Source organism: Carassius carassius, chromosome 2 (genome assembly GCF_963082965.1).
Source record: "Carassius carassius chromosome 2, fCarCar2.1, whole genome shotgun sequence".
In the NCBI taxonomy this organism is placed as follows: Eukaryota; Metazoa; Chordata; class Actinopteri; order Cypriniformes; family Cyprinidae; genus Carassius; species Carassius carassius.
Window position 1 is genome coordinate 15781136 of NC_081756.1, and position 24442 is coordinate 15805577.

A 24442-nucleotide genomic window follows, 5' to 3' on the forward strand; every position below is an offset into this window, starting at 1 on the left:
CGCCCACCGTGTTTTCCCATTGGTTCAGAAACGATCGGTGCCGCCTGTTTGAAGACGGACAATCCTAGCTGGACGTTAAAACCACATTTAAAAAAAAAATCTTTTTGGTTTTCCAGAATATGCTTTTTTAAATTACCTGTTTTAATAAGTAACTTTACTAAATTAATAACAATTTACAAAGGGCAAACCATGTTTTTTTCAGCCCTAAAATTTGAGGTTATTATTCTGATTTAAAAAAATGAAGACTATTTGTTAATGGGATTCTAATAGACTGTGAAGGTACTTTCATTGTTAATGTCTGTATAACTTATTTTTGCTTTTGTACTTTACTAACTGTACTTGAATTAAAAAGTTAAAACTTAAAATAAAAAAAAAACCCTTCTGTTACTATGTCAAATACTAATTGGTTCACTTCCAGAAAATACAGGGGTAACAGTTCCCTTATTACCCAAGAGCTGTTTTCCTGTACATAAATGTTGCAACTGAGTCATTTATGATTCACAGCTTGTGTTACTAGTGTCATTTAATAATCCATACAAATACGCATTGAGGAAAAATCAGCTAACTGGTATTATTTCCAGTCTGAATAAGGGCGAAAACAGCTTAACCTGAGAATACTTCAGCCTGACACATTGATTCAGTAACACTTCATTATAAATCCCGGCCATTTCAAAATATCATGTCATCATTAATTGCAATGTGACTGACAGAATAATAATTTAAGTGTTCTGACGAACACACAGATCATTATTTTCATAAGATTATTTATTAAAAACAAAACTGCAGACATGATTTGTCACTTGCATCCGGGCACAGATACCCTCATGCCAACATTTCGGATCAGCTACATCTTTATGCACAGAACAAAAGCAAAATCTGAAACAGTTTTCCTTTTAGGCAGTATGTCACAAGGGCAAGACAGGCTGTCCACCATAAATCACTTCATATTTCTCAGGCAATATGTTGGGCTCCAGTACGAAACCAAACAAAAAAAGTTATACAAAAAAATAAAATAGTAAGCGAGGATGAAATATCCTCAGTGTGAAGTCTCTCAGGTAAAATGTATCTTTTTCTCCACTGGCTGTGCAGTCTTTACACAAATATCACAGTAAGAGCTTGCAATAACACAGTTCTTTGTACATAAGTCTCCTCAGTTTGGGCATGTCCTGTTGACTGAAGCTGAAGGGCTGACGCAATGCGAGACATTTGCTATACTAAAGAAGAAAATAAAAAGAGAAATAAGAGGTAAATATTTTGTGTGTGTAACTGAGAAAAAGACATCTCAAACAACATATGTTCTGACAAATGTTTTGTGGTTTTTAAAAGAGCTTTATGGATTTTCCTCTGGATAGACTGCTATAAATGTACAGTGCTTTGTCAGGTTAATCTGATTCTGATCAACCACAGATAAAACTTCAGTATGAAGTTGGTGTATATACAAACCTGCAGGACAAATGCACCACAGTCACTGTCATTATTCTGTCTGCCAACATTCTGTAACATAAAATAGAGAGGTTTTAATAACTGTCATTCAAACAGCACTAAACATTCCAAAAAAAGTCAGGCAGTAATTTATGGTAACAGTCACTACAGTTACTGGTCTCACCATTTTAAATAAACCTTTCCACCCTGTGAGAAAGTCTCTCTTCTCTTTTATCATGGCTTCTGCCTGAAGGTATTTAAAAATATGCTGTGGAGAGAAAAAAATGTCACTTAGCTGACATGAATTACAAACATAAAACAAATAATTTTATAATGTTTTTGCATTACACACAACTTTAAAGAAATTTCATAGCTTTTAAAGAAGTTTTTGACTGTATATAAAACAATATTTTTTAGAGCTTTTACTTTGGGGCAGGGGCGATTAAGGGTTCGCTGAGAATCGAAGTACGTGATGGAGCGTTGTTTAATATCAACCGAGACCAGTGACCAGTGCACTTCTAAATGAATGGGAATCAACAACAGATCCTTCTGGAAGATGTCCACCTAAAACATGTTTGTACTTGTGTAAATAAAAGCATATCAAGAAAAGTTCTGCTGATTTGCCTTAAGGATTGTTACTAAAGAATGGACCCGAATCAATTAATCATTAGATAGTACATGTCATGCACACAAGAAAATCATACACTGAAAAATGTGGGGTCAATAAGATTATTATTATTATTGTTGATTACCAGGAATGCAGCAAGGATGCATTAAATGTATAAAAAATTACAGTAACAATATGTGTAATGCATTGCATTAAATGCTGTTCTTATGAATTTTCTATTCATCAAAAGAATCCTAAAAAAAATTCAAATTTCTTCAAAAATGTTAAGCAGCCTTGCTATCAAAGTAATACATCATTTTTTTTTAAATATATTAAATGATGCCTTTTAAACTGTAGTGTACAACAAATCAAATAATAAGAGTTTACAGCTTTCTTACATTCTTTGTCCACCGTTTCACTCCATCATAACCTTTGGTCCTCAACTTGTCATAAAAGAAACTGTTAAAGAAGTGCACCTAAAATGCAGGAGATGCCATTAGATATAACAGAAAGCACTGAACACAACGGAATACAAATAACTTTCCCCAGCAATCAACAACAACTGTAAAACTGACTAACCAACTCACAATAATTTGTGTCTAAAAATGTTCACTTTATTAAACGCATTGATTACTGAACTGTCCAGGATCCATTTGTATTTCACGACCTTTGTTATTAAGGTTGAACTAGGATCAGGTTAACTAATTTGACAGAATAGGAAAAAAAGAGAAATAACTAAAAATAGTCACCTTTTCAGGCACTGAATCCATCACAAGGTCTCCATACATGTTCATTACCTTAAGAAATCAGATGTGTGCATAAGAACAATGTGTGCTTTAAGCAGGACAGATGATAAATTAATGCAAAATAGTGCTGTGCATTTAGAACTCAAAACTGACCTGGTCATTGAGCCAATTCTGTCCATAGAGGGTGCTGAGATCATCCATTGTGAGAACATGACGCTTGTAATTCACCCGGAACCCTTTCACCATGGCAGTCCCTGATGATCTCTGATAGGACTGAATTAAATGTTGCACCATGACTCTCCTGTGGGCACATGGTAAAGAAAAAAAAATCATTAGTTCTTTCCAAAGATGCATGTGGTATAAAAAACTGAAAGAAAGAGTGTATTTGAGCTTGTGCATGTGTGAGACCTGTGAGGCTGAGAGAAGTCCTCGCTGAAAATGCCCTGCAATTCCTCAACAATGTCATCTGAATGTACAGGAATCAGACTTCCATACTTTTGAAGGTACTCGTCAAGAAGACCTGAGAAATAAATAAATGAATGCATTAAGAACCACAGAGTTCAGAAAATGTTTTCCATTTAAACATCAAATTATGTGGAAAAAAATGGATGATGCAGATGTAAAACAAAACTAAAAAAATATTTTCTTACTACCAGTTTCATCTCAATAGATTGAGGAGAACATCAACTTTAAACTGCTATCTTAGTGTATAGTCCTATATTATCACTGGACATACTTCCATTTCATTACCAAAAGAGATTATAAGAGATTAGATGTATGTTTCTACAGCTTTTAGAGAAGAAGAGTTTACCTTGGACATAAGACCTGTGCTCCTCTGTAAGAGTCATCTCCATCCTTTGAGCGGTGGGCTTCAGGGGCACAGAAAGATATTCCCGACCACCACTGACTGTTGAATTTGACCGAGAATCCCCACGATAACCATTGAAACCAGAGAAATTGGTTTCTGTGGAGAGAGAACAAACATATATTGCAGTTTTGACTATAATTATGCTTACTCTTAATCAGTGGTTTTCAAGTGTGTGTGAGGGACCAACTCTGCAAAATAATCAATTTCTATTATGTTACATTATTACCATTATATTTCTACTCACTATAGAACTGCACTGATGCATTTAAAATATAATTTATATTATAAAAATAAATAAATAATCAATTTTAATAATTTATTTCATTTATGTAGTTTAATAGATACAGATACAATCCAAACCTGTTTGTGATGAGCCTGTGGTGTCACATCCCTGCTCATCCCGACTCTTGCTGGCACAAAGGCTATACTGGCGGCACCTCCTTGCCCGTCGATACCCTAAGGTGTTGACCCACTGGGCCCGTTGTCTCCACGTTTTCCAATTCTGCACAAGCCGCTTGTGTAACCTTGCACTAGACCGTAGTCTTCGCCATCGCTTCAGCCTTTGCTGTCTAAGTCCATGAAGCCGAATCCGGAAGGGATTCTCAACAAAGTCTCTGGCTTGGAATTTGGCCTCACCTTCACACAAGGACTCCTGCTGCCGATAATTATTAGCGAGCAAGGCTTGCGGTTGTGATTCAAATGGCATTTGCCAGTCTTCCACTTCATCTTTCTCCTCCCATGGAGCACATTCTGAATTTATGTCTTCCTCATCTTGTTCTTCTTCCATATCTTCATCATCCTCATCAAAACCAGCTTCTTCATCAACCTCTACCGGTTCTATGTACTCTCCAGTCCAGACTTGTTCCTTGTGACCTAGTTTGAGGTGAATGGGGCTGGTAGCATTCAGAGGGGAGTTTGGATCCATTAGAACACCTCCCATTCCCCCAACACTGCTGGCTTCCTGGCTCACAATCAAGGAGAGTTCACCTTGCCAGTGGTTCTGGGCCAGGCTTCCACCGCTGTCTCTCATAGTCCACTGGCAACCTGCTACCTGCGCCAGCTCGTCTCTGCAAGAGTGAGAATTAGGGTCATTTCAGTGCCTTGAGTTTTGTTTACGTTGCAGGCAGGTAATTTGCACAATACAGATGTGTTACTTGTTACTTATAAGACAAGTTATCAGTTAGTTATATGGTGAATGGTATGTGAAGCAGATGTTAGCTAGCATCCATTTATCTACTTTTGACATTTTACATACAATAGCATATTTTAAATACTGTTCTCATTCACTCTTAATTTAAACGCATCGAATACTGACTGGAGCAGAACAATTTGAACAGAATGCAGCTATTGGCGTTTTTAGGCGGTATGCATTCTCAAAGTAATTAAATTGTCTGTGCTCGTTTAACAAAACACGATTCGTGAAATTTGCTGATTTATTCATGTCCAATATATTCAGATATGTCCACGGTCAATTGTAAAAATCAACAAATAAAAAAATGAACGGAGAACACGCAGCTTCATATCCACCAAGCTTTTCGAAAGCCATTTAATTTATTGGAACAACTCGCGTTTAGTGTGTTTTGCAATGACGGCAGACTTTATAATTCACGGTTCCTTTGGTATTTTTCGCTTGTTGGCATGTGCAAATTTGCTAACTAGCTTTCGAGCTAACAGCAGCTTACAGCCTATTCATTTGTGCTCACATGTCACTCACCTTTTAAGTGCAGTTTTACACCAGTGTAAGATAATATCACACACAGCAGCTTAGCCTTTATTTTCCACGCATTTGGGGCAAATAAACCAAATTATGCATGACGAGATTTTTTCACCTCAATCAATGAATATAGTCGCGTTGTTTGCACGAAAGCATAAACAGCAGCGCTGCGCGAAACTGATGACATCATTGGTCTCCTGTAATGGCGTTGCAGATGCTGACCAAGATCCTTGTCCGAATACCCACACTTGCGGTCTTTGCACTTGATCACTTGACTACTTGTATGGCGTATTTCCTGTATTTGGCCCTAGTGAGGATGAAGACAAGTGTGTAGAACTTTTCATTACCTGGTGGGACACAAGTGTTGTAAAAACGCATTTTTATTTTCGATACTTTGCATTTTAAAATAAACTTTTATAAATGTCTGTTCAGTAGTCTCTAAAACAGATGACACAATTTAATTTCTGGTGCTCCTAATTAAGTGATGAATTTTTTTTGTAAACGATGCACAAAATAAATATAGCTACTCACCTTTGCACCATTAAAACGTGTCGCACTTTGTTTTACTACCAAATTATATGTAATATCTTATTATTATAATGATCTTTTTCACTACATTCTAATTTATTGAGATGCCCCTGTATATGTGTACAGAGTTTCATAAGAATAGGTGCAAGTATGTGTGAGATATACATCACGTTTTCTGACTGTGTTCCAGGGGGCACTGTAGAGCCTCTGTGCCATGCCCAGGTCCCAGCCTCTGCAGTGTTTTCAAGAGTTTTTGAGCATGTTAAGGCCCCCAAATTACCCCGGATAATCAAATAAAAATAAATAAATAAATAAATAAAATCCTAAGGAAAAGGAGAATTTGGTGCAATTTGGGGGCTGGGACCCGGGCGTGGCACAGAGGCTCTACAGCTCCCCCTGGAACAGTCAGAAAACGTGATGTAGGCTATATCTTATACATACTTGCACCTATTCTTATGAAACTCTGTACACATATACAGGTGCATCTCAATAAATTAGAATGACGTGGAAAAGTTCATTTATTTCAGTAATTCAACTCAAATTGTGAAACTTGTGTATTAAATAAATTCAATGCACACAGACGTAAAACTCTTTGAATGTTTAAGTCTTTGGTCCCTTAATTGTGATGATTTTGGCTAACATTAAACAAAAACCCACCAATTCACTATCTCAACAAATGAGAATACTTCATAAGACAAAAAAAATGTTTTAGTGAATGGTTGGCCTTCAGGAAAGTATGTTCATTTACTGTACATGTACTCAATATTTGCTAGGGGCTTCTTTTGTTTTAATTACTGCTTTTAGTGCCAGAAAGCTCTCGGATTAAATCTAAAATATCTTAAACTGTGTTCCGAAGATGAATGGAGGTCTTACGGGTTTGGAACAACATAAGGGTGAGTCATCAATGACATAATTTTCTTTTTAGGGTGAACTAACCCTTTAACCTGAGGAGGGGCATCAGAAAGGCCAAGTACTGCTACAAGCTAAAGGTAGAGGAATACTTTTCCAACTCTAACCCCCGACACACGTGGCAGGGCATCCAGGTCGTCAGTGACTACAAGCCAAGCAACTCCAATCCAGCGGTCACAGACTTTTTGCTTATATTCATTCTGATTGACTATTCCGAACTTAATGTTTACATGAACGCTGAATAAAGTGATCGGGTTGATATGCGCCTTTATATGTCACAAGCTTCTGATCGGATTTACTCTTTTGACATGCGCACACTCCATGAATGTACAGAGGTTCCCGCTACTCTTTTAAAAAAGCACACATGATATAGATCTACTTCGGGTTCTAGACGATGACCAGCACATGAACTGTTGTGTAGTGCTGCTTACTTAAAAAAAATTGGTAAAATTGCCCCTTCCCACACCTAAAACTAGTCGTTTGTTGATGAGAGTCTTAAACAAGGACTCTGGTGGAATGTTGTCCTGCTCCACTTTACAGATGCTTCGTGAAATGGGAGTTTTATAATGATGGGATACTTATTTATGACACTTTATTCGCCTGGAAGAACAGCTCGATCCAAGCATCATACGTCATTACGCTATTTCTGCGTCACTGCGCATGCGCAGTACTTTCCAGTTTCAGTTTTCAATCTGATCAAGTGTTTACATGTTCTCTTGCTCGAATTACAAAAGGGATAGACCACCCCTTACAATCCGATCAAAATTTTAGTCAGATCTGGCAAATTCAATCTGTCTGACGTGTTTATATGTGACTTTTTTTATTCTGTGCTTCTAATCCTATTATGATTGGATTGGTAGGGTCCATGTAAACGCAGCTACTGTCATTCCCTCCAAGATGACCACAAAACTTGGAGACCTGGACATTAAAGGGATACTCCATCCCAAAATGAAAAATTTATCATTATTCACCCCCATGTCACCCGTAAAAGCTTTGTTCGTCCTCGGAATTGTGCCTTTACGGGTTTGGAATCGACATGGGGGTAAGTGATTAATTACAAAATTTACATTTTTGGGTGGAGTAAACCTTGAACACCTCTCTCTGTTACTGGATTATGGACTTTCTGACCTACAGACCTACAGCAAAAGCATATTAGGTCAGGCCACACCTGCTACACCAGCATCAAACTCAACATCTGCATACCACAGGGCTGTGTGCTGAGCCCATTCATCTACTTCCTCTACACCAACAACTGCAAACCTGTGAATGGATCCAACTCCATCATCACATCAAGTCTGCAGATGACACCACGGTGATTGGCCTCATCAGAGACAACAATGAGACAGGGAGGAGGTACAGCACCTGGCCACATGGTGTGCTGTCAACAACCTGCTCCTCAACACCAGTAAGATAAAGGAGCTCATTGTGGACTTCAGGAAGAAGAAAGGAAGCAAGCATGACCCCATCCACATTAACGGGATGGTTGTTGAACGTGTCTCCAGCTTCAAGTTCCTGGGAACCAAAATATTGGAGGACCTGTCCTGGACCACAATAACCTCCAGCCTGGTTAAAAAGGCTCAACAGCACCTCTTCTTCTTTAGGAAACTGAAGAAGAACCAGTTGTCTTCAGCCATCCTGGTGAACTCTGATAATGACCAGTGTGCGACTGAGAACATCCTGACCAGTTGCATCACGGTCTGGTATGGGAACTGCTCAATTGATGACCGCAAGGCACTGCAGAGGGTGGTGAAAACCACTCAACGCATCACAGGGATCCAGAGAAAACACTGTCTACGTCAAGCTTTCAGCATTCTCAAGGAATCCTTTCACACCCTGACCATAGACTGTTTACATTTATGTTTACATTTAGTCATTTAGCAGATGCTTTATCCAAAGCAACTTACAAATGAGGACAATGGAAACAATCAAAATCAACAAAAGAGCAATGATATACATGTGCTATAACAAGTCTCACAGTTAGCTTAATGCAGTACATACTGTATAGCAAGGGCTTTTAAATAATATAATAAATAAAAAGAAAACAGATAGAATACAAAAAGAATAGAGCAAGCTAGTGTTAGAGGTCTTTTTTGCTTTTGTTAATTGTATAATAAATAAAAAAATTGATAGAATACAAAAAATTAGAAAGCCAGTTAGATACATATACATACATATGTATATATATAATTTTTTAAAGAATATAATTAGAATAGTGAGTGTTAGAGGGTCAAGAGATGTGTTTTAGGCCGATTCTTGATGATGGCTAAGGACTCAGTTGCTCTGAACTCTGTAAAAGTGACTTTATGCTTCTTTGGGTTGGCACAATCAAGCGACGTTCACTTGCAGAACACAAGCTTCTAGAGGGCACATAAGTCTGAAGTAATGAGTTTAGGTAAAGGGGTGCAGAACCAGTGGTGGTTTTGTAGGCAAACATCAATGCCTTGAATTTTATGCAAGCAGCTATTGGTAGCCAGTGCATAACTGTTTAAACTCCTCCGGACATGGACCAGCAGACTCTGGAACAGGTTTTTCCCCTACATCTGTCTTCTTTCACACACACACAACTGTCTGTTCATCCAGAATACTGATAGATCCATTTGCACACTGGAATATTTTTCTATGCACTTTTTTTTATGTCCATTGCACTAGCGTAAATTATGTTTATGTTCATAGTTTCTGCTTATATACACTTATTACATAATCCATCTGTATAGTATGTTCATAGTACACCTATCTGTATGCTGATAGTATTAAAACATTTTAAAATTATGTCCATAGTACTGCCTTATCTGTATATTATTGTACATTTGTAACATATTGTAGACACTGTATATCCTGTACTTACTGCTTATTGCACTTCTGGTTAGATGCTAACTGCATTTTGTTGCCTTGTACCCTACATGTGCAATGACATTAAAGTTGAATCTAATCTAATCGAATGCGTTAATTCTGTATGAAATTATTTTCTCTGGCCATGAAAATATCCTTCCTAGAGTTGATATGAAATTACACTAAATATTCGCTGGATGTTTATGTTTTAGAATCTATGTAAATCAGATGTTTTTACACAACAAATGTTTCCCAGAACAAGTGCTCTTTAGCAGACATCTTAGAGACGTACCTGTGCAATCTGGGTAATAATATTCTGTAATTTTTACATTAATTAAGTTTTTGGGTTTTATACCAAAAATATTGTAAATTATGTTATTTCGGAAAGGCGTATGGAGCAAGAAATATGACAAAATGATTTGAATTGTGTAAATCTGAACTACAGGCTAATGTAATTTAACAAAACTGAATATTACGTGGCATTTTATTGAATTCAGTTTTTTAATGGTTTAGTTTAATTACTTTGAATAATGTAAATATATTTGTGCACGTATAACAGACATCGATCAACACTTTGACAAATTTGGCTGAAGTAAAAAAGCCAGAAGTGGTTTCTTACTAAAAAGAGACATCTGAGAGCCGAAACAGATGGTTCTTTTTGCTGAGCTGAGCCAAATCATCCGGATCCCTAAAAAGAGCCAGGATTCCCTTCACTAATGCTGACAAAAGCACTAAAAATAACACCCAAACAATTGTGATACTTGCAAAATGTATTCTAATACTGGATAAAAACCGTGTGATGAAGAATGAGCTTTAAATGTAAATAGTGGGTTTAAGCAAATTAAGAGTAAAGAATAAAAATAGAATAAAAATGAGAAACATAAAGGAACTTAAAGAAGTTTTTACATTTTTTTTTTCTAGATCAAGTATCTAGTATTTACTTAAAACAAAAAACATATGGTTAAGTACAGGCTGCATATTTCTAGGTCTGAGTCACAATGTGATGGGAAGGAAGAACTTATTTAAAAGATGGCACTAGTCTGGACTAAATGATGAGGCCTTTTAATTGCAAAACACAGTTGACTCAACCTATTCACAGTTAATGGGATTTCTCAGAACTCAGAACTGTTAATATCCCCCTTTACGAAAGGAAAATATACAGTATTTACCAATATATTTCTTAAAATATATTGTGATATATTGTAATATATCATTTTCCCTTTTTATTTTTTAATATATTATATATTTGAATACATTTAATAATATATTGATGATACATATATTATATAATATATTGCAAAATATACAAATGTTATATATATTAAATCCCATATATAAGAATATATGCCTAATATATTACATGATATTTTCCAATATACTGCAATATATTTTTGTTTCATAAGGGCCGTTATATTATACTAATGGTTCACTACGGTATACAAAGATTTTATTTGTGTATTTGGTTTATTTTCAAATAAAATTACTGTTCACTGACAAAATATTTAGTTGATGGCATAAATATATAGTGCTTAATAAGCATGTTCCCATGCAATGCAGCTAGTTTCTTTTCCATGGTTTAAATCACCTACAAAAAACAACAACAACAACAAAAAAAAATATATCTATATATCATAAATAACTATTGACTGTTAACTTTGGAAAAAAATGATATATATATATATATATATATATAATTTTTTTCCAAAGTTAACAGTCAATAGTTATTTATGATATGTACAGTATCATAAATAGATAACCAGGAAGTGGGTTGTTAATAAAAGTTTTTTTTTCCCCCCAAAGGGTAATTTTTATAAGGTGACTAAGGATAATCTAATATATGATTTCACGTGATCATTTGCATATGTGTGCGTGTGTCTGTTTTTGTGAGAAGAAGAAAGTCCATAAATATCCAGTCAAACTGGAAAGACAGGATCAGAAAGGCATTACTGAAAGGAGCACTGGTGAACATAGTCTCTGTTTTCAAGTGCTAATAATGATGCAGGGCTTTATGTAATTTGTGAGAGTTTCTTCATGATGAGTGTACTAAGACAATATTTACAATTTTCTTTTCACGCCCATTTATTGCCATTTGTCACAATTGTTGACGTCCTTTATTTCAACACTTCCGACTTTTCAAAACCAATAACAAGAAAATAAGCCCATGTTTCCTGTAAAGCTAAACACATGGTAGCTGTGGAATATTACCTTTAACCTAGGCCTATATAACTACATGCAGCACGTTTAAATTTAATCATTAATTTAGTAAAATGTATTTAAAAAAAGGATATTGGAAAACCATGATATTGCCTTTGCCCACTTAGATAATAATTTAATTAAAATGCAAGTTGCAGATACAAACAGACGGTGTTTTGTATTATTCATCACACAGAGTAGGAATTAATAAAATATGTTTATGACGGGGAATACAAATAACAATGTGGCTTTGAAGTAGGCTATAGGGATGTAGCTTTTTGAAAAGGGGCTGCTCTACGAGCCAAGCATGGTAAACAATAGAGGAAAAAATAAGATAGCCTAAACATCATAATCCATATGAATATCAAATTTGCGGAGGAAAAACAACAATATTACGGTATGTAATAAAGGGCATAAATGCTGCAGGCGGTGAAGGGGAAATGTTGGTGTTGAGGGCGGAGGACGCGAGGAGGCGGAGTGAGGAAGAGCTCAGACTGGATGCTTTCTTTGGAATCGCAGAGAGACGTCAGATGCAGTCTATAAAACACCTGTCTTTAGGCTACTTTAAAAACTACTCATAACCCACAGATTAATGATAGGCGGACTATTTAGACTATGCTAGCACGGCAGATTATAATAAACATACGTGGAACTCACTGAAAATGAAAGATTCATAATGGACAGTTTATACCTGGAGTGCAGCAGACTTATGAGCTGAAGAAAGTGATTCGACTGCCGAAAAAAAACGTCGCGCATTTATTTGTAAGTACAAGCTATTGTTAACGGCAATAAGCATTTTTATTCTGAAAAGAAAACTTAATGATGCATGGAAAAAAGCAGTGTATTAATTCAAAATGAATGAGAGTCTAAGCACAAGGGATTGTTGGTCAAAAATAGCTAAAGATTTACCATGGAATTACTTTTTAAAAGCGTCATTTCCGCTTTGGTCTTATGCTTTAAACACTTACCTGGTTCAAGGTATCTAAAGCCGTCCATATCTGCCGTCATGGTTGATTTATAGCACAAGGTGAACACTAGTATGTACGTTTGTTTTCAAAAACTGCATTAAAGACTTTGTGTCAGTGTATATAATAATTACTCTATATTCTAGTATATACAGGCTTATATAAACTACAATATAGGCTTATATAGACCCCCCCCCCCCCCCACTGTATTTGTAAGTATCTGTGTAGTTTCAGATTCAGTATAGGCCTTTTTCATATTAGTTGAAATGACTGTTCTTCATATGACGCAAGTTTTGTTTCTCTCCTTATTGAAAAATGTATTATTAATGAGGGACCATATTGCTATCTGCTGCTATGAATTTTTTTTAAAATAACAAATAAAGTAGTTTTTTTGTCCTAAACTCATTCTAAATATCAGGTGGGCAGGTAGCATTATATAGTACACTTAACTAATCTCTCAAATAACTTTGATATCTTAATTAGTAGCTACTGTGCCATTAATTGGGAAATTAGTATGTAGTAATGACCTGCATGTTGTTTGTGATTAACTACCTGGTCATAGGTCAAGTGCAAATGTTTGACGCATTTCTAAAGTTATTTATACATGAAGGATTAAAGTCACGCCTTTTGACAAAACATGACAAACATAAGCTGTCATTTGTTTCTATACACTGGGTTTACACTTGTAAAAGTCCATTGTTTTCTGCTTTTAAGACTTTCAAAAGGTTTAAAACATATTTGATTACAATAATACTGTAGAAACAGTTTGATGCATCAATTCACACCCAGTTTCAGAGGAGATTGTATCAAATGTTAACAGAAGCATGGCTTTATCAAACAAGTCAGCTTGTGGACAACCAGCCTAAAAGTTGCAACCTCATGCTCCGATTAACGACTCAGTCCAATAATCCTGTAGTTATTACAAATGTAAGATCTGGTCTAGAATAGACCCTGACAGCTAAACTTTAAAGCCTTGAGTTTCACACAGAGTCTAGTTTTTGTCATTCAGGGTGTGGACTTTGGGTGTGTTGTCTTGGAGAATCTTACTTTGATACTCTCATGTTACCTGCTCAGACAAGCCTCCATAGTTTTAGAGCGGTCTGTTCTGAGGCATGCTGGCTGATTATTCACTAAAATGATCATGTGTCTGAGTTGGTCTTTATGTTGTCATGGTTCTGTAAACACAAGAGTGCAGAGAGTTTCTAGTTGTTTTTTTGTACACATGCTGAAAGGAGTGTGAGGTTCATGTACTTGTGAAGACAATGACACTGCTTGTTGACAGGCAAAAAAATGAAATAAAATCTATTCTGTGCTGCACATAACTTCCAAATCTTGCTTTGCATACTCGTGTATACAGTATGCAACTGTAAAAAGGGGATTTCCTTGCCAATACAAACAAGTTAGTATACTTCAGAGAGGTATTCAGTGGTCATTCATAGCATAATTGCTTTATGAATTTAATCCTGCTGAGCAGGTAAATCATTCTCTCTTAATCAAATGCCTGAAGTGGCTGGTAACATACCTCTCTTCTCATTGGCATCCACTGAAAAAAAAGTGGTTTGTTTGGTTTATAAACTCAACTGCTTCCTTAAGATTTAGTCTGTTTGTTAGCCTGTACAGTAGATATTAATTTCTGCATTTTTTTTTACCAGTAGTAAAAGTAACATGAAACTTATAAACATATATATATTTATGTAGTTGGTCACATGTGCAGTTGAACTATAGCTTAAAATTATCTCTTTAACAGTTAAACTGGCAATTAAAAATATATATGATTTATGTTCACCACCCTTTTAAATCTAAACTGAATAAAGTAAAAAAGGAAGTATTTTGAGTAACATGCACTTTAGAGGACTTTCTCAACACAGCTCTGGTCTCTTGTTTGTTTGATTTCTCATTGGCTTGCAGCAAATTCTCAACAAGCATCCATAGCAACCCAGTGAGGACTCAAATTGTAAGCAGCAGCCATGTTGTGTATATTCAGGAATATGGGAAAAACAACGAATGTCTTCGATTGTTCAGATTTATTTTACATTATTTTCTGATCTCATTTCATTGCTCTGTTGGTCTTTCAGAGCTGCTGTGTGACAGTCTAATAATGATGGATCATGACACTCAGTGGCTGTACCAGCTCCTTGCTGGTGTGCAGCTAGAGAGATTCTACCTAAGGATGCGAGATGGACTCAATGTGACACGTTTTGACCACCTGAACTACGTTAAAGAAGCTGATCTTGAACATATTGGCATTAGTAAACCAGGTTTGTCTTGTAAAGCAGTTTGTTATTTGAAGATCATGTTATTTTGTTTGATTTTCTTTGTGCACTTCAAGACCCCACAATGGTGAATATAACCATTAAGTGCTTTCTCTGTCAACAGGACAGCGTCGATTATGGGAAGGCGTCAGCCATTACAAAAACAACATGCAACCACGGTCATCGATGATTAAGGTATTTCACATCTTTACATACCCTCTCTTTTTATTCATTCACTTAGCCTAAATATGATCATCACTGTCTGTTTTTTTTTCTAGGCCTTCAATGGTCGCTCGGCAGAGGGACGTGAGCTGTTTAATGGTGTTGGGTCAGGCCAGGGGCCAGAACCAGCACGTGCACTCCCCTGTCTTATCCAGGACAATGAACTGATCTTTGGGGACAGGCTAGGCTCAGGTTCCTTTGGGGTAGTTAGGAAAGCAGAATGGCAAACACCGACTGGACGAGTGGTGAGTGCTTTAAACCAAATATAAGTATGTGTTCTTTTTTTTCTATCTAGAATCTTAATCACATAGTAATAAATAATGCATTAACAGTCCTGTTTTCCTATTTTAAGTTGTCTGTAGCAGTGAAAACCTTGAAGGGTGGTGCATCCAGATATGGAGAAGTGGTGACCGAATTCCTCCAGGAAGTTACGACCATGCAGTCTCTGGACCACCCCAACATTATACATCTCTATGGTGTTGTCCTTACTCATCCTCTTAAAATGGTAATTGTTACTTTTTTTTTTTTAAGATCATATTCTGCACTAATAATTGACTCTTTCAGTTTTTTAATGCATATATTATAAACATAAATAACTTATTACCTTTTCATATTTATTTTATTGTTCATTGAAGGAGTTTCAGTCTTGCTTATATTCAGCAAAGCAGAGTTAACCGCTGCACGTTCCTCAGTGAATCAGTATTTTTTTATTAGGTGACAGAGCTGGCTCCCCTTGGCTCTTTATACGACACTCTGCGTCTACAACAGGGAGAATATCCTCTTTCAAGGCTCTGGCTCTTCAGCACACAGATTGCTGCAGGTATGGAGTACCTAGAGTCCAGACGCTTCATCCACAGAGACCTCGCTGCCCGGAATGTGTTCTTGGCTGCCAGAGAACTAGTGAAGATCGGAGACTTTGGACTGATGAGAGGCTTGGATTTGGACAGGGACCACTATATCATGACGGCACACAAGCGCATTCCCTTTGCATGGTAAGAAAGCTGGATGAACCAGAAAGGGCTATCTCAGAATTTTGAATACAATTTCATAAATCAAAGGATAAGTAGAAACAGTGATCTTAATGAAGAAAAGTTGTCACTATTACCTGTTTGCTAGGTCGAGGATAGTAACTCTTTCTTGCTTCCTATAGGTGTGCTCCTGAGAGTTTGCGTGTAGGTACTTTCTCTCATGCGTCAGATGTCTGGATGTTTGGTGTCACATTGTGGGAAATGTTCACGTACTGTGAGGAGCCCTGGTTTGGGCTGTCTGGCAGACAGGTATATATGCTGGTTTGATGCAATACAATTGTGAAAAATGCTGTGTTCTGTTTATGAACTATATTTGTAATAAGCACTATTTCCTTTGATGAAATGGTGTGCTTTGTATAGATTTTATATCGTGTTGAGCGGGAAGGCGAGCGTTTGGAAAGGCCTCCAGACTGTCCGCAGGAGTTATATTCTGTGATGCGTAAATGTTGGGCTTGCAGTCCTGCTGACCGACCGACCTTCTCACAGCTCACCACCATGGTAGCAGAGGTCAGTTTTTAAGCTCTGCCTCTTATTGATCTCATTGATATTCACATTGGAGTAATGGCTGCTGAAAACTCAGCTTTGCCAATGCAAAAATAAATGACAATTTTCATTGTCATAATATTTCATAAAATTGCTGATTTTACTGTATTTTTGATCAAACAAAGGCAGTCTTGGTGAGCATAAGAGACTTATTGACCCCAAACTACTGAACAGTATACTGTACCTCTTGTGCTATACAAAAAAACATATCTAAAACCAGGACAGTTTCCTCCAGTCTTGGTGCAGTGTGTTAATTGTGTACATGTACTATAATTAATGAACGATACACATCAAATGTATTTTCTCTCACAATTCTGTCTTTCTTTTAAATTAATTTTTCAGGCACAGCCTATGGAGGTTCGTGCAATGAAAGACTTTGCTGAGCCCAGAAAACTCTCTCTACAGGCGAATGATCTAGTGACTGTAATAGATCATGGGTAAGAAGGGGTTTGAGGGCAATCACGATAAAATAATAAAAAAGTTTTATTTTTCTGTATTTTATTTCTCTCTTTATTTTTGCGTATTTTTGAAAATGTACTTTAATATATACATTTTCTATATTGTCTGTTTCCTTACCTTATGTAAATATTAATTTATAGAATTAAAATAATTAGCATGTGCAATATGCAATAGCAGATTGAAGGTAATAATGAACAATAGACTGAATTTTGGAGCACAAATTAAGAACACATATATTAAAGCCGATCAAGAATTTTCAAAAAAGAAAGGTGCTGTAGATTTTCCATCTAAATTTATTTGTTGACTACAAGTAGAGATGCTAAATCGGGCTTTGTAGTGATCACCAGAAACTATAAAAAATAACTTCCCTTCGATTTCTATATTTTTTATGCTCTTCTGTTGTGTTGTAGGTTGGAAATATGTGAGTGGAAGGGCCAAAACCAGAGAACTCTAAGTGTTGGCTGGTTTTCTCCTTCATTGGCTGCCCCCGCTCTCACAGCAGTTCCTGCATCTGGTCCGACTCTGATCTCTTCTCCTATTAAAGGTAGTCTACAGCACTCTGGCCATGGACATACTGACCCAGCACGCAGCTGGGACAACCCAGAACGAATAGAAGAGTGAGTGACATCTTAACTAAAGATATAAACTGAAGGTTTGAATTCACTTAACAGTTGGATGTCACTCTAATCCAACTGTTTATGTGACTTTTGCCATTTTTTTGTTTGTGTACTTTTCAGCTCCAAATGTTGGAGGATTCCATTAGCAAGAGAGAAGGAAGGCTCCAATCTCAAGAAAATGGCAGGTTAGAACTTAAAATATACTTTAACAAACTTCACACCTTATCATTTAAGTATTATTCAAGGCCTGAATTTACTATAAAAGAGGTTATTATCTTGTACACATACACTAAGAGTGTATGTGTTCAAAAGTTAAGAGGTCAGCAAGGATTCTTTGAAAGAAATTAACTATTTTATACATAAAGGATGCATTAAATTGATCCAAAGCTACTGTAAAGACTTTTGGTTGCACTTTATTTTACAGTACGTGTACTTGCATGTACTTATAGTGTACTTTCAGTGTATTTATATAAGAAAGTTCTGGTAATACAAGGTAACTACTTGGGGTAGGGTTATGTTCAAGGGTAGGTTCAGGGTCAGTACCTAGTTATTACATAGTTATTGTAATTACTATAATAAGTACATACTATGTACATGGGGAACAGGACTGTAAAATAAAGTGCTACCAGACTTTTACATTGTTACAGAAGATTTCTGTTACAAATAAATGCTGTTTTAAAAATTTCTATTCATCAAAGAATTCTGAATCCCAATAGAAATGCTCCGGTTACTAACGTAACTTTGGTTCCCTCAGATAAGTGAACAAGAGTTGCGTTATATGCTACACGGAAACTCCTGTTTACTCTGAATACCAAAGCCTGATTTGTTAATGTTTGTGTAGCTACATGAACAGATGGTGCTTCAGCTTACCAAAAGGGGTAGTGCTGACTGCTACAAGTCAGTTCTGAGTGCCATTGTGTCAGAATCTTTTGACTGACAGCAGCAGTCATCAACTCGTGTGTGTCTTATAGCACGGCAACGTATACAACGCTCGTTCCCTTATCTCAGGAATCTGAGGTTACATTAGTAAATGGAGCATTCCCAACTGAACCGTCTTACCCATTGCGTTATACACTGTGGGGAACGTATAAGCAAGTGCAGAAGGAAGCAGCTCTGCAAGCCAATCCCCTGATCGCCTGCAGTGAGGGCTCCTATGAGCATGAGCCAATAAAACGGATGTGTTTATCCATTTGAGGGCGCTGTCAGGGCCTCAGCTCTGAGGCTGAGCTGGAGACAATGAGGGCATCGCAGGATGCTGGGAAGATGGAGCCTTCTGGCTACCTGAACAGGTTGCTTTGTCAACGACTTATGTGCTGCAGTGAAACTTTCGCACATGGCGAGGCTGAATAACCCCATAGGCGAAATGGGAGTCGTGGAAGGCGACTTTGTCTGTGCCCTTGATATCCTTCAAATCTCAAAATTAGAAGAGTGGATACGCACAAAGTAGGGGGTGTGCCCCACCTTGGTAAGTTCATTGTGAACTTCCAGGAAAACCAGCACTGGTTTATGACAGGGTAGAGATGTGCAATGACCATATCCCCTTTTACTCAGTGTCATCAACAGAAGTGAGGGCGAGCCACTTTTTACTTCTAGTTTGCTATCCATGCCAGCCCATGTTAATTCATTGGAGAAAGGGTGGCTGGATCCTGTCGTAGTGAGAGCAGCCTCAGCATTGGCATGGACCAGGCGAGCAGCGTGTGCTCATCTGAAGTGTGCAGGGGTGCCCTGCATGAGCCGCATAAGTGGCATGGCATTTGCAACAACGCACATTCTGATGAAGTGAAGTGAAGTGAAGTGACATTCAGCCAAGTATGGTGACCCATACTCAGAATTTGTGCTCTGCATTTAACCCATCCGAAGTGCACACACACAGAGCAGTGAACACACACACACACTGTGAGCACACACCCGGAGCAGTGGGCAGCCATTTATGCTGCGGCGCCCGGGGAGCAGTTGGGGGTTCGATGCCTTGCTCAAGGACACCTAAGTCGTGGTATTGAGGGTGGAGAGAGAACTGTACATGCACTCCCCCCACCCACAATTCCTGCCGGCCCGAGACTCGAACTCACAGCCTTTCGATTGGGAGTCCGATTCTCTAACCACCAGGCCACGACTTCCCTCAAATGGGGAAATGGGGCTCAGAGCCAACTTATGTAACAGTCAGCCCTACACCAGAAGCGCCATTTGTTCATGCAGGTTGTGACGGGGTGAAGAAGTACACGACACGAGGATCATGGTGAGTCCCCCGAAGGGTGGATTTTTATTGATGAACGTGTAGGGAAATTAGCCAACGTGAGGGGTTTCCGGTGCTCTGTGCTCGGCCTTCCTCTCTCTTTCTCTCTCTCTTGGTGCGAAGTGCTGTGTGGGTCCGTGAAGTCCATGTCTGATGAGGGCTGGCGGTCGCACGCTGCTGTCTGGAGGGAAACACAGAGAAATATTAGCAGAGTCTTTTGGAGACATCTCTCACCTCTGTGTTCGTCGGCACAGCTTATAAAGCCCGTCTTTGATGGGCTGCAGGTGTGACTCCTCAGCCCGTAATGAGCAGGTGCAGGTGTGCCTGCTCCTTTTCCAGGGCGACGCTGATGAGAGCCCGGGACATGCGTCACAAGGTATACAAACATTAAGAAATCAGGCTTCAGATTTTAGAGTAAACAAGAGATTTCCTAAAGTGTATAAAACAATGGGAGAGACTGTTCCATAGGGAATCACAATTTCCACAAACAATTTAACTTGCACTGTAAAGTTGCTTTGTAACGATTTGTATTGTAAAAAGCGCTATACAAATAAATAAAACTTGAAGTTGCACAACTGTTTTTGACACCAAATCAGCATATTAGAATGATTTCTAATGGATCATGTGATTATCTATCTAGTCACATTCTGTGTCTTACTCTCAATCCTCAGGCATGTCAAGGAGTCTGGAGTCTGTCCTTGGTGTTTCACAGGGAAAAAGTCAAAGTGCTGGTGGGAATGCAGCTCAGAGACCTGATCCACACAGTCTCATGCAGAGTAATTTATTGCAAGATCCACGCAGGTTTAGTGATGCTATTGTTGTCCCACCTTCACGGCCATCACGTCCCTATTTCAAATGCATCAGCTCACCAAACACTGGCTTCAAATTCATCAAACCCCAGACGATGATCCATGATCGGAGACCAGTAAACCCAGCGGGCTGGGCCCCTCAAACTCATTCACAGCTACAGATCCAGTTCCAACAACAACAGCAGTATTTAGGGAATAGTAACCTTGCCAGGATGACACATCTTGCCAAATCAAGCCCTCAGTTAGATGATGGCCCTGAGAAAGAGAAGGAGCAAGAGAAAGAAAGAGAGCGGGAGAAGGCAAAGGAGAGGTATCCACCACAAGTTGACAAGGAAGCAGTCATAGTGCAAGTATGTAGATTTCTTTACATTCAACAACTTTGCTTTGTTGTAATTAATTAAAATACTATTATAAAATTTTGGTGTTACATAAAGAATAGCTAAATTAATTGTATTCCCTAAGCAATACAAATATTCATGATTCAGCTTTTCATGAATTTTGTTCAATAGCTACATAAGGCTGCACTCTGTCCCTGACTACATAAATGTAAAAAGTTTTAAATATTGTATATTATTAAATAATGTGTTTGTTATTTATATCACTATCCATGATACTTATTGTTACATTTTTGTATTGGTATATTGACTATATATTGTTACACTCCTTGAAAATGTATTAAAATAAATGTTCTTTTTAACTCACAGAAATAAATTCAATTTTAAAACAGATTAATATAGAAAACGGTTGAAAGTTATTCAGTTTTTTGCTGAAGTTATGGATAACCTTTTTGTAAATAATATAATTCCTCAATGCTGTTGCTAATATGTTAAATGCTGATTGGTCACTAGGTTCAAGAGGCAGTACATGGAGTGACCATTGAGCAGGTCAAAAAAGCTCTATATAGCAATGACTGGAATCCTGTAAGGGCAGAGCAGCAACTTAAGGTAATAGAGAATTAGCTCTTGTGCTTTCAAAGTAAATCATTTCACTTTATTCAATGCATTACTTGTAATCATTCTTTTGTGTTTGCCTTACATCATCAGATAGACCAGCTGTATTACATGACTCAGTGCTCTCGTGAGGAATGTCAAAAAATCCTCGCCAGCTACAACTGGGACCTACAGCTGGCAGGACGTTACATCATCCGCCAAGACAGAGATAGGACTGCATTTGATAGACGAGGAGAAAGAGTTTAATGCAAGACAATGTTAAAACTTAACATGGATCATAATTATTGATGAGTTCATGTTTTTCAGTGATATCACTGAATTGTCAAGAGGTCAAAATAATCCAAGGCACACAAAAACTCTGTTTTCTCATTCTGAACAAGTTTCTATCCATCTCCAATGTGAAACTATTTTTAATGATTATGTTTAATGTGCTTGATTATTAAATTGGTGATATTAATTATTTCACATGTTTGGAAAGACAACATCATCATTCATATTAAATGCAGAATGTCATTTCAGTTGCCATTGTGACTGTTTATTGTTACTTTACTATTGTTTGTATATAAATTAGGTTTGTAAAATTTGAAATGTATTAAATTCAGTGAAACTGTGTAAATGTATATGATGAAATTGTAAATGTATTAGTGCTGTCAAATCGATTAATCTCAATTGATTGCATCTAAAATAAAATTTTGTTTACAATATGTGTGTACTGTGTATTTATGCATGCATTTATAAGAAATATGTGTAATATATAGTATTTATTAATATATACAGTTGAAACCAGATATTTACATACACTTAAGAAAAAAAACACTAAAACTTTTATTTCTTTACTGTCATACATTAAATCAGAGTAAACTTTTTCTGTTTTAGATCAATAAATATTAACATATTTTTTGCATTTGTTAAATGTCAGAGTTGAGTGAGGGAGAACTTTTATGTATTTTTTTTTTATCACTTTCATCAAAGTCAGAAGTATACATACACTAAGTTTAATGTGTCTTTAAACAAAAAGAAAACTCCAGATGATTCCATTCTGAGCTTAAGAACCTTCTGATAGGTTAATTGATACCATTTGAGTTAATTGGTGGCACACCTGTGGATGCATATAAAGGCACACCTGAAACACAGAGCCTCTTTCTTTGACATCATGGGAAAATCAAGAGAAATCAACCAAGACATAAGGAAAAGAATTGTGGACCTCCACAAGTGTGGCACATCCTTAGGTGCAATTTCCAGATGCCTGAAGGTCCCACGTTCATCTGTTCAGTCAATAATACGCAAGTATAAAAAACATGGGAATGTACAACCATCATACCGCTCAGGAAGGAGACAGATTCTGAGTCCCAGAGAGGAACGTTTTTTGGTGCGAACTGTGCGAATCAACCCCAGGACAACAGCAAAAGACCTTGTAAAGATGATAGCTGAAACTGGTAAGACCGTGTCATTATCCACAGTAAAACGAGTCCTGTACCTATGAGCTAAAAGGTTACTCTGGGAGGAGAAAACCATTACTTCAAAAGAACCATAAAAAAGCCAGACTACAGTTTGCAACTGCACATGGGGACAAAATTCTTAATTTCTGGAGACATGTCCTGTGGTCTGACCAAACAAAAATTGAACTGTTCGGCCATAATGATAAACGGTATATTTGGAGGGAAAAGGGCGAAGCTTTGAAGCCTCAGAACACCATCCCAACAGTGAAGTATCGGGGTGGGAGTATAATGTTGTGGGGATGCTTTGCTGCAGAAGCGACTGCTGCACTTCACAAAATAGATGGCATCATGAGAAAAGAAAATTTTGTGGATATATTGAAGCAACATCTGAAGAAATCAGCCAGGAAGTTAAAGCTTGGGTGCAGATGGGTCTTCCAAATGGACAATGACTCCAAGCATACCTCCAAATATGTTACAAAGTGGCTTAAGGACAACAAAGTCAAGGTATTGAAGTGGCCATCACAAAGCCCTGATCTCAATCCCATAGAAAATTAATGGGCGGCACTGAAAAGGCAAGTTCGAGCAAGAAGGCCTACAAACCTGAAACTGTTTCACTTGGGCCAAGCTGCACCAGTTCTGTCAATAGGAGTGGGCCAAAATTCCAGCAAACTATTGTAGAAAGCTTGTGGAAGGATACCCAAAACGTTTGGCCCAAGTGAAGGGCAATTCTACCAAATACTAAGGAAGTGTATGTATACTTCTGACTTTGATGAAAGTGATAAAAAAAATACATAAAAATTCTCCCTCGCTCGATTCTGACATTTAACAAATGCAAAAAATATGTTAATATTTATTGATCAAAAACAGAAAAAGTTTACTCTGATTTAATGTATGACAGTAAAGATATAAAATTTTTAGTTTTTTTCTGAAGTGTATGTAAATATCTGGTTTCAACTGTATATATAATTATATATATTATAAATCATACATATATGTACACATGTATGTGTATTTATATATACATATAAATATACATAGTGCACACATATTATGTAAACAAACGTGATTAATCAATTTGACATCACTAAAATACATATGAAGTATTAGAA

General features: G+C 37.3%; 2 protein-coding genes across 6 annotated transcripts; one reads left to right on the forward strand and one right to left on the reverse strand.

The window, feature by feature from the left end:
• Positions 1-747: 747 nt before the first annotated feature.
• LOC132104272 (uncharacterized) lies at positions 748-5589 on the reverse strand. Of its 3 annotated transcripts, none has more exons than XM_059509629.1 (11): positions 5473-5589; positions 4004-4710; positions 3587-3739; positions 3184-3295; positions 2929-3076; positions 2779-2826; positions 2428-2505; positions 1849-1986; positions 1607-1690; positions 1444-1494; positions 748-1214 (listed from the first exon to the last, which is right to left on the reverse strand). In XM_059509629.1, exons 2-11 carry the CDS (start codon positions 4671-4673, stop codon positions 1104-1106), a joined length of 1593 nt encoding a protein of 530 aa, XP_059365612.1. In that variant the 5' UTR covers positions 4674-4710; positions 5473-5589; the 3' UTR covers positions 748-1103. The 3 variants fall into 3 exon arrangements, with proteins under 3 accessions (XP_059365612.1, XP_059365601.1, XP_059365620.1); XM_059509618.1 differs by having other exon boundaries at positions 5358-5583; XM_059509637.1 differs by lacking the exon at positions 1849-1986 and having other exon boundaries at positions 5358-5568.
• LOC132104260 (activated CDC42 kinase 1-like) lies at positions 4751-22503 on the forward strand. Of its 3 annotated transcripts, none has more exons than XM_059509605.1 (14): positions 4751-4770; positions 14857-15039; positions 15158-15228; positions 15312-15500; positions 15608-15760; positions 15970-16247; positions 16406-16532; positions 16644-16790; positions 17169-17263; positions 17696-17902; positions 18023-18087; positions 20807-21294; positions 21793-21888; positions 21988-22503. In XM_059509605.1, the coding sequence occupies exons 2-14, from the start codon at positions 14880-14882 to the stop codon at positions 22138-22140; spliced, it is 2229 nt and encodes a 742-aa protein (XP_059365588.1). In that variant the 5' UTR covers positions 4751-4770; positions 14857-14879; the 3' UTR covers positions 22141-22503. The 3 variants fall into 3 exon arrangements, with proteins under 3 accessions (XP_059365588.1, XP_059365569.1, XP_059365579.1); XM_059509586.1 differs by lacking the exon at positions 4751-4770 and adding an exon at positions 12272-12582 and having other exon boundaries at positions 14859-15039; XM_059509596.1 differs by lacking the exon at positions 4751-4770 and adding an exon at positions 12272-12578 and having other exon boundaries at positions 14859-15039.
• The last annotated feature ends 1939 nt before the right edge of the window (positions 22504-24442 follow it).

What these genes read in the sequence shown, in the direction of transcription:
- LOC132104260 (XM_059509605.1), top strand. Translation starts at nt 14,880, where the DNA reads ATGATGGATCATGACACTCAGTGGCTGTACCAGCTCCTTGCTGGTGTG. An exon ending in CACGGTCATCGATGATTAAG is followed by an intron (nt 15,229 to 15,311) that starts GTATTTCACATC and finishes TTTTTTTTCTAG; the next exon opens with GCCTTCAATGGTCGCTCGGC. An exon ending in GGGCAGAGCAGCAACTTAAG is followed by an intron (nt 21,889 to 21,987) that starts GTAATAGAGAAT and finishes TTACATCATCAG; the next exon opens with ATAGACCAGCTGTATTACAT.
- LOC132104272 (XM_059509629.1), bottom strand. Translation starts at nt 4,673, where the DNA reads ATGAGAGACAGCGGTGGAAGCCTGGCCCAGAACCACTGGCAAGGTGAA. An exon ending in TGGATTCAGTGCCTGAAAAG is followed by an intron (nt 2,506 to 2,778) that starts GTGACTATTTTT and finishes CCTGCATTTTAG; the next exon opens with GTGCACTTCTTTAACAGTTT. An exon ending in TTAATCGCCCCTGCCCCAAA is followed by an intron (nt 1,691 to 1,848) that starts GTAAAAGCTCTA and finishes TTCTCTCCACAG; the next exon opens with CATATTTTTAAATACCTTCA.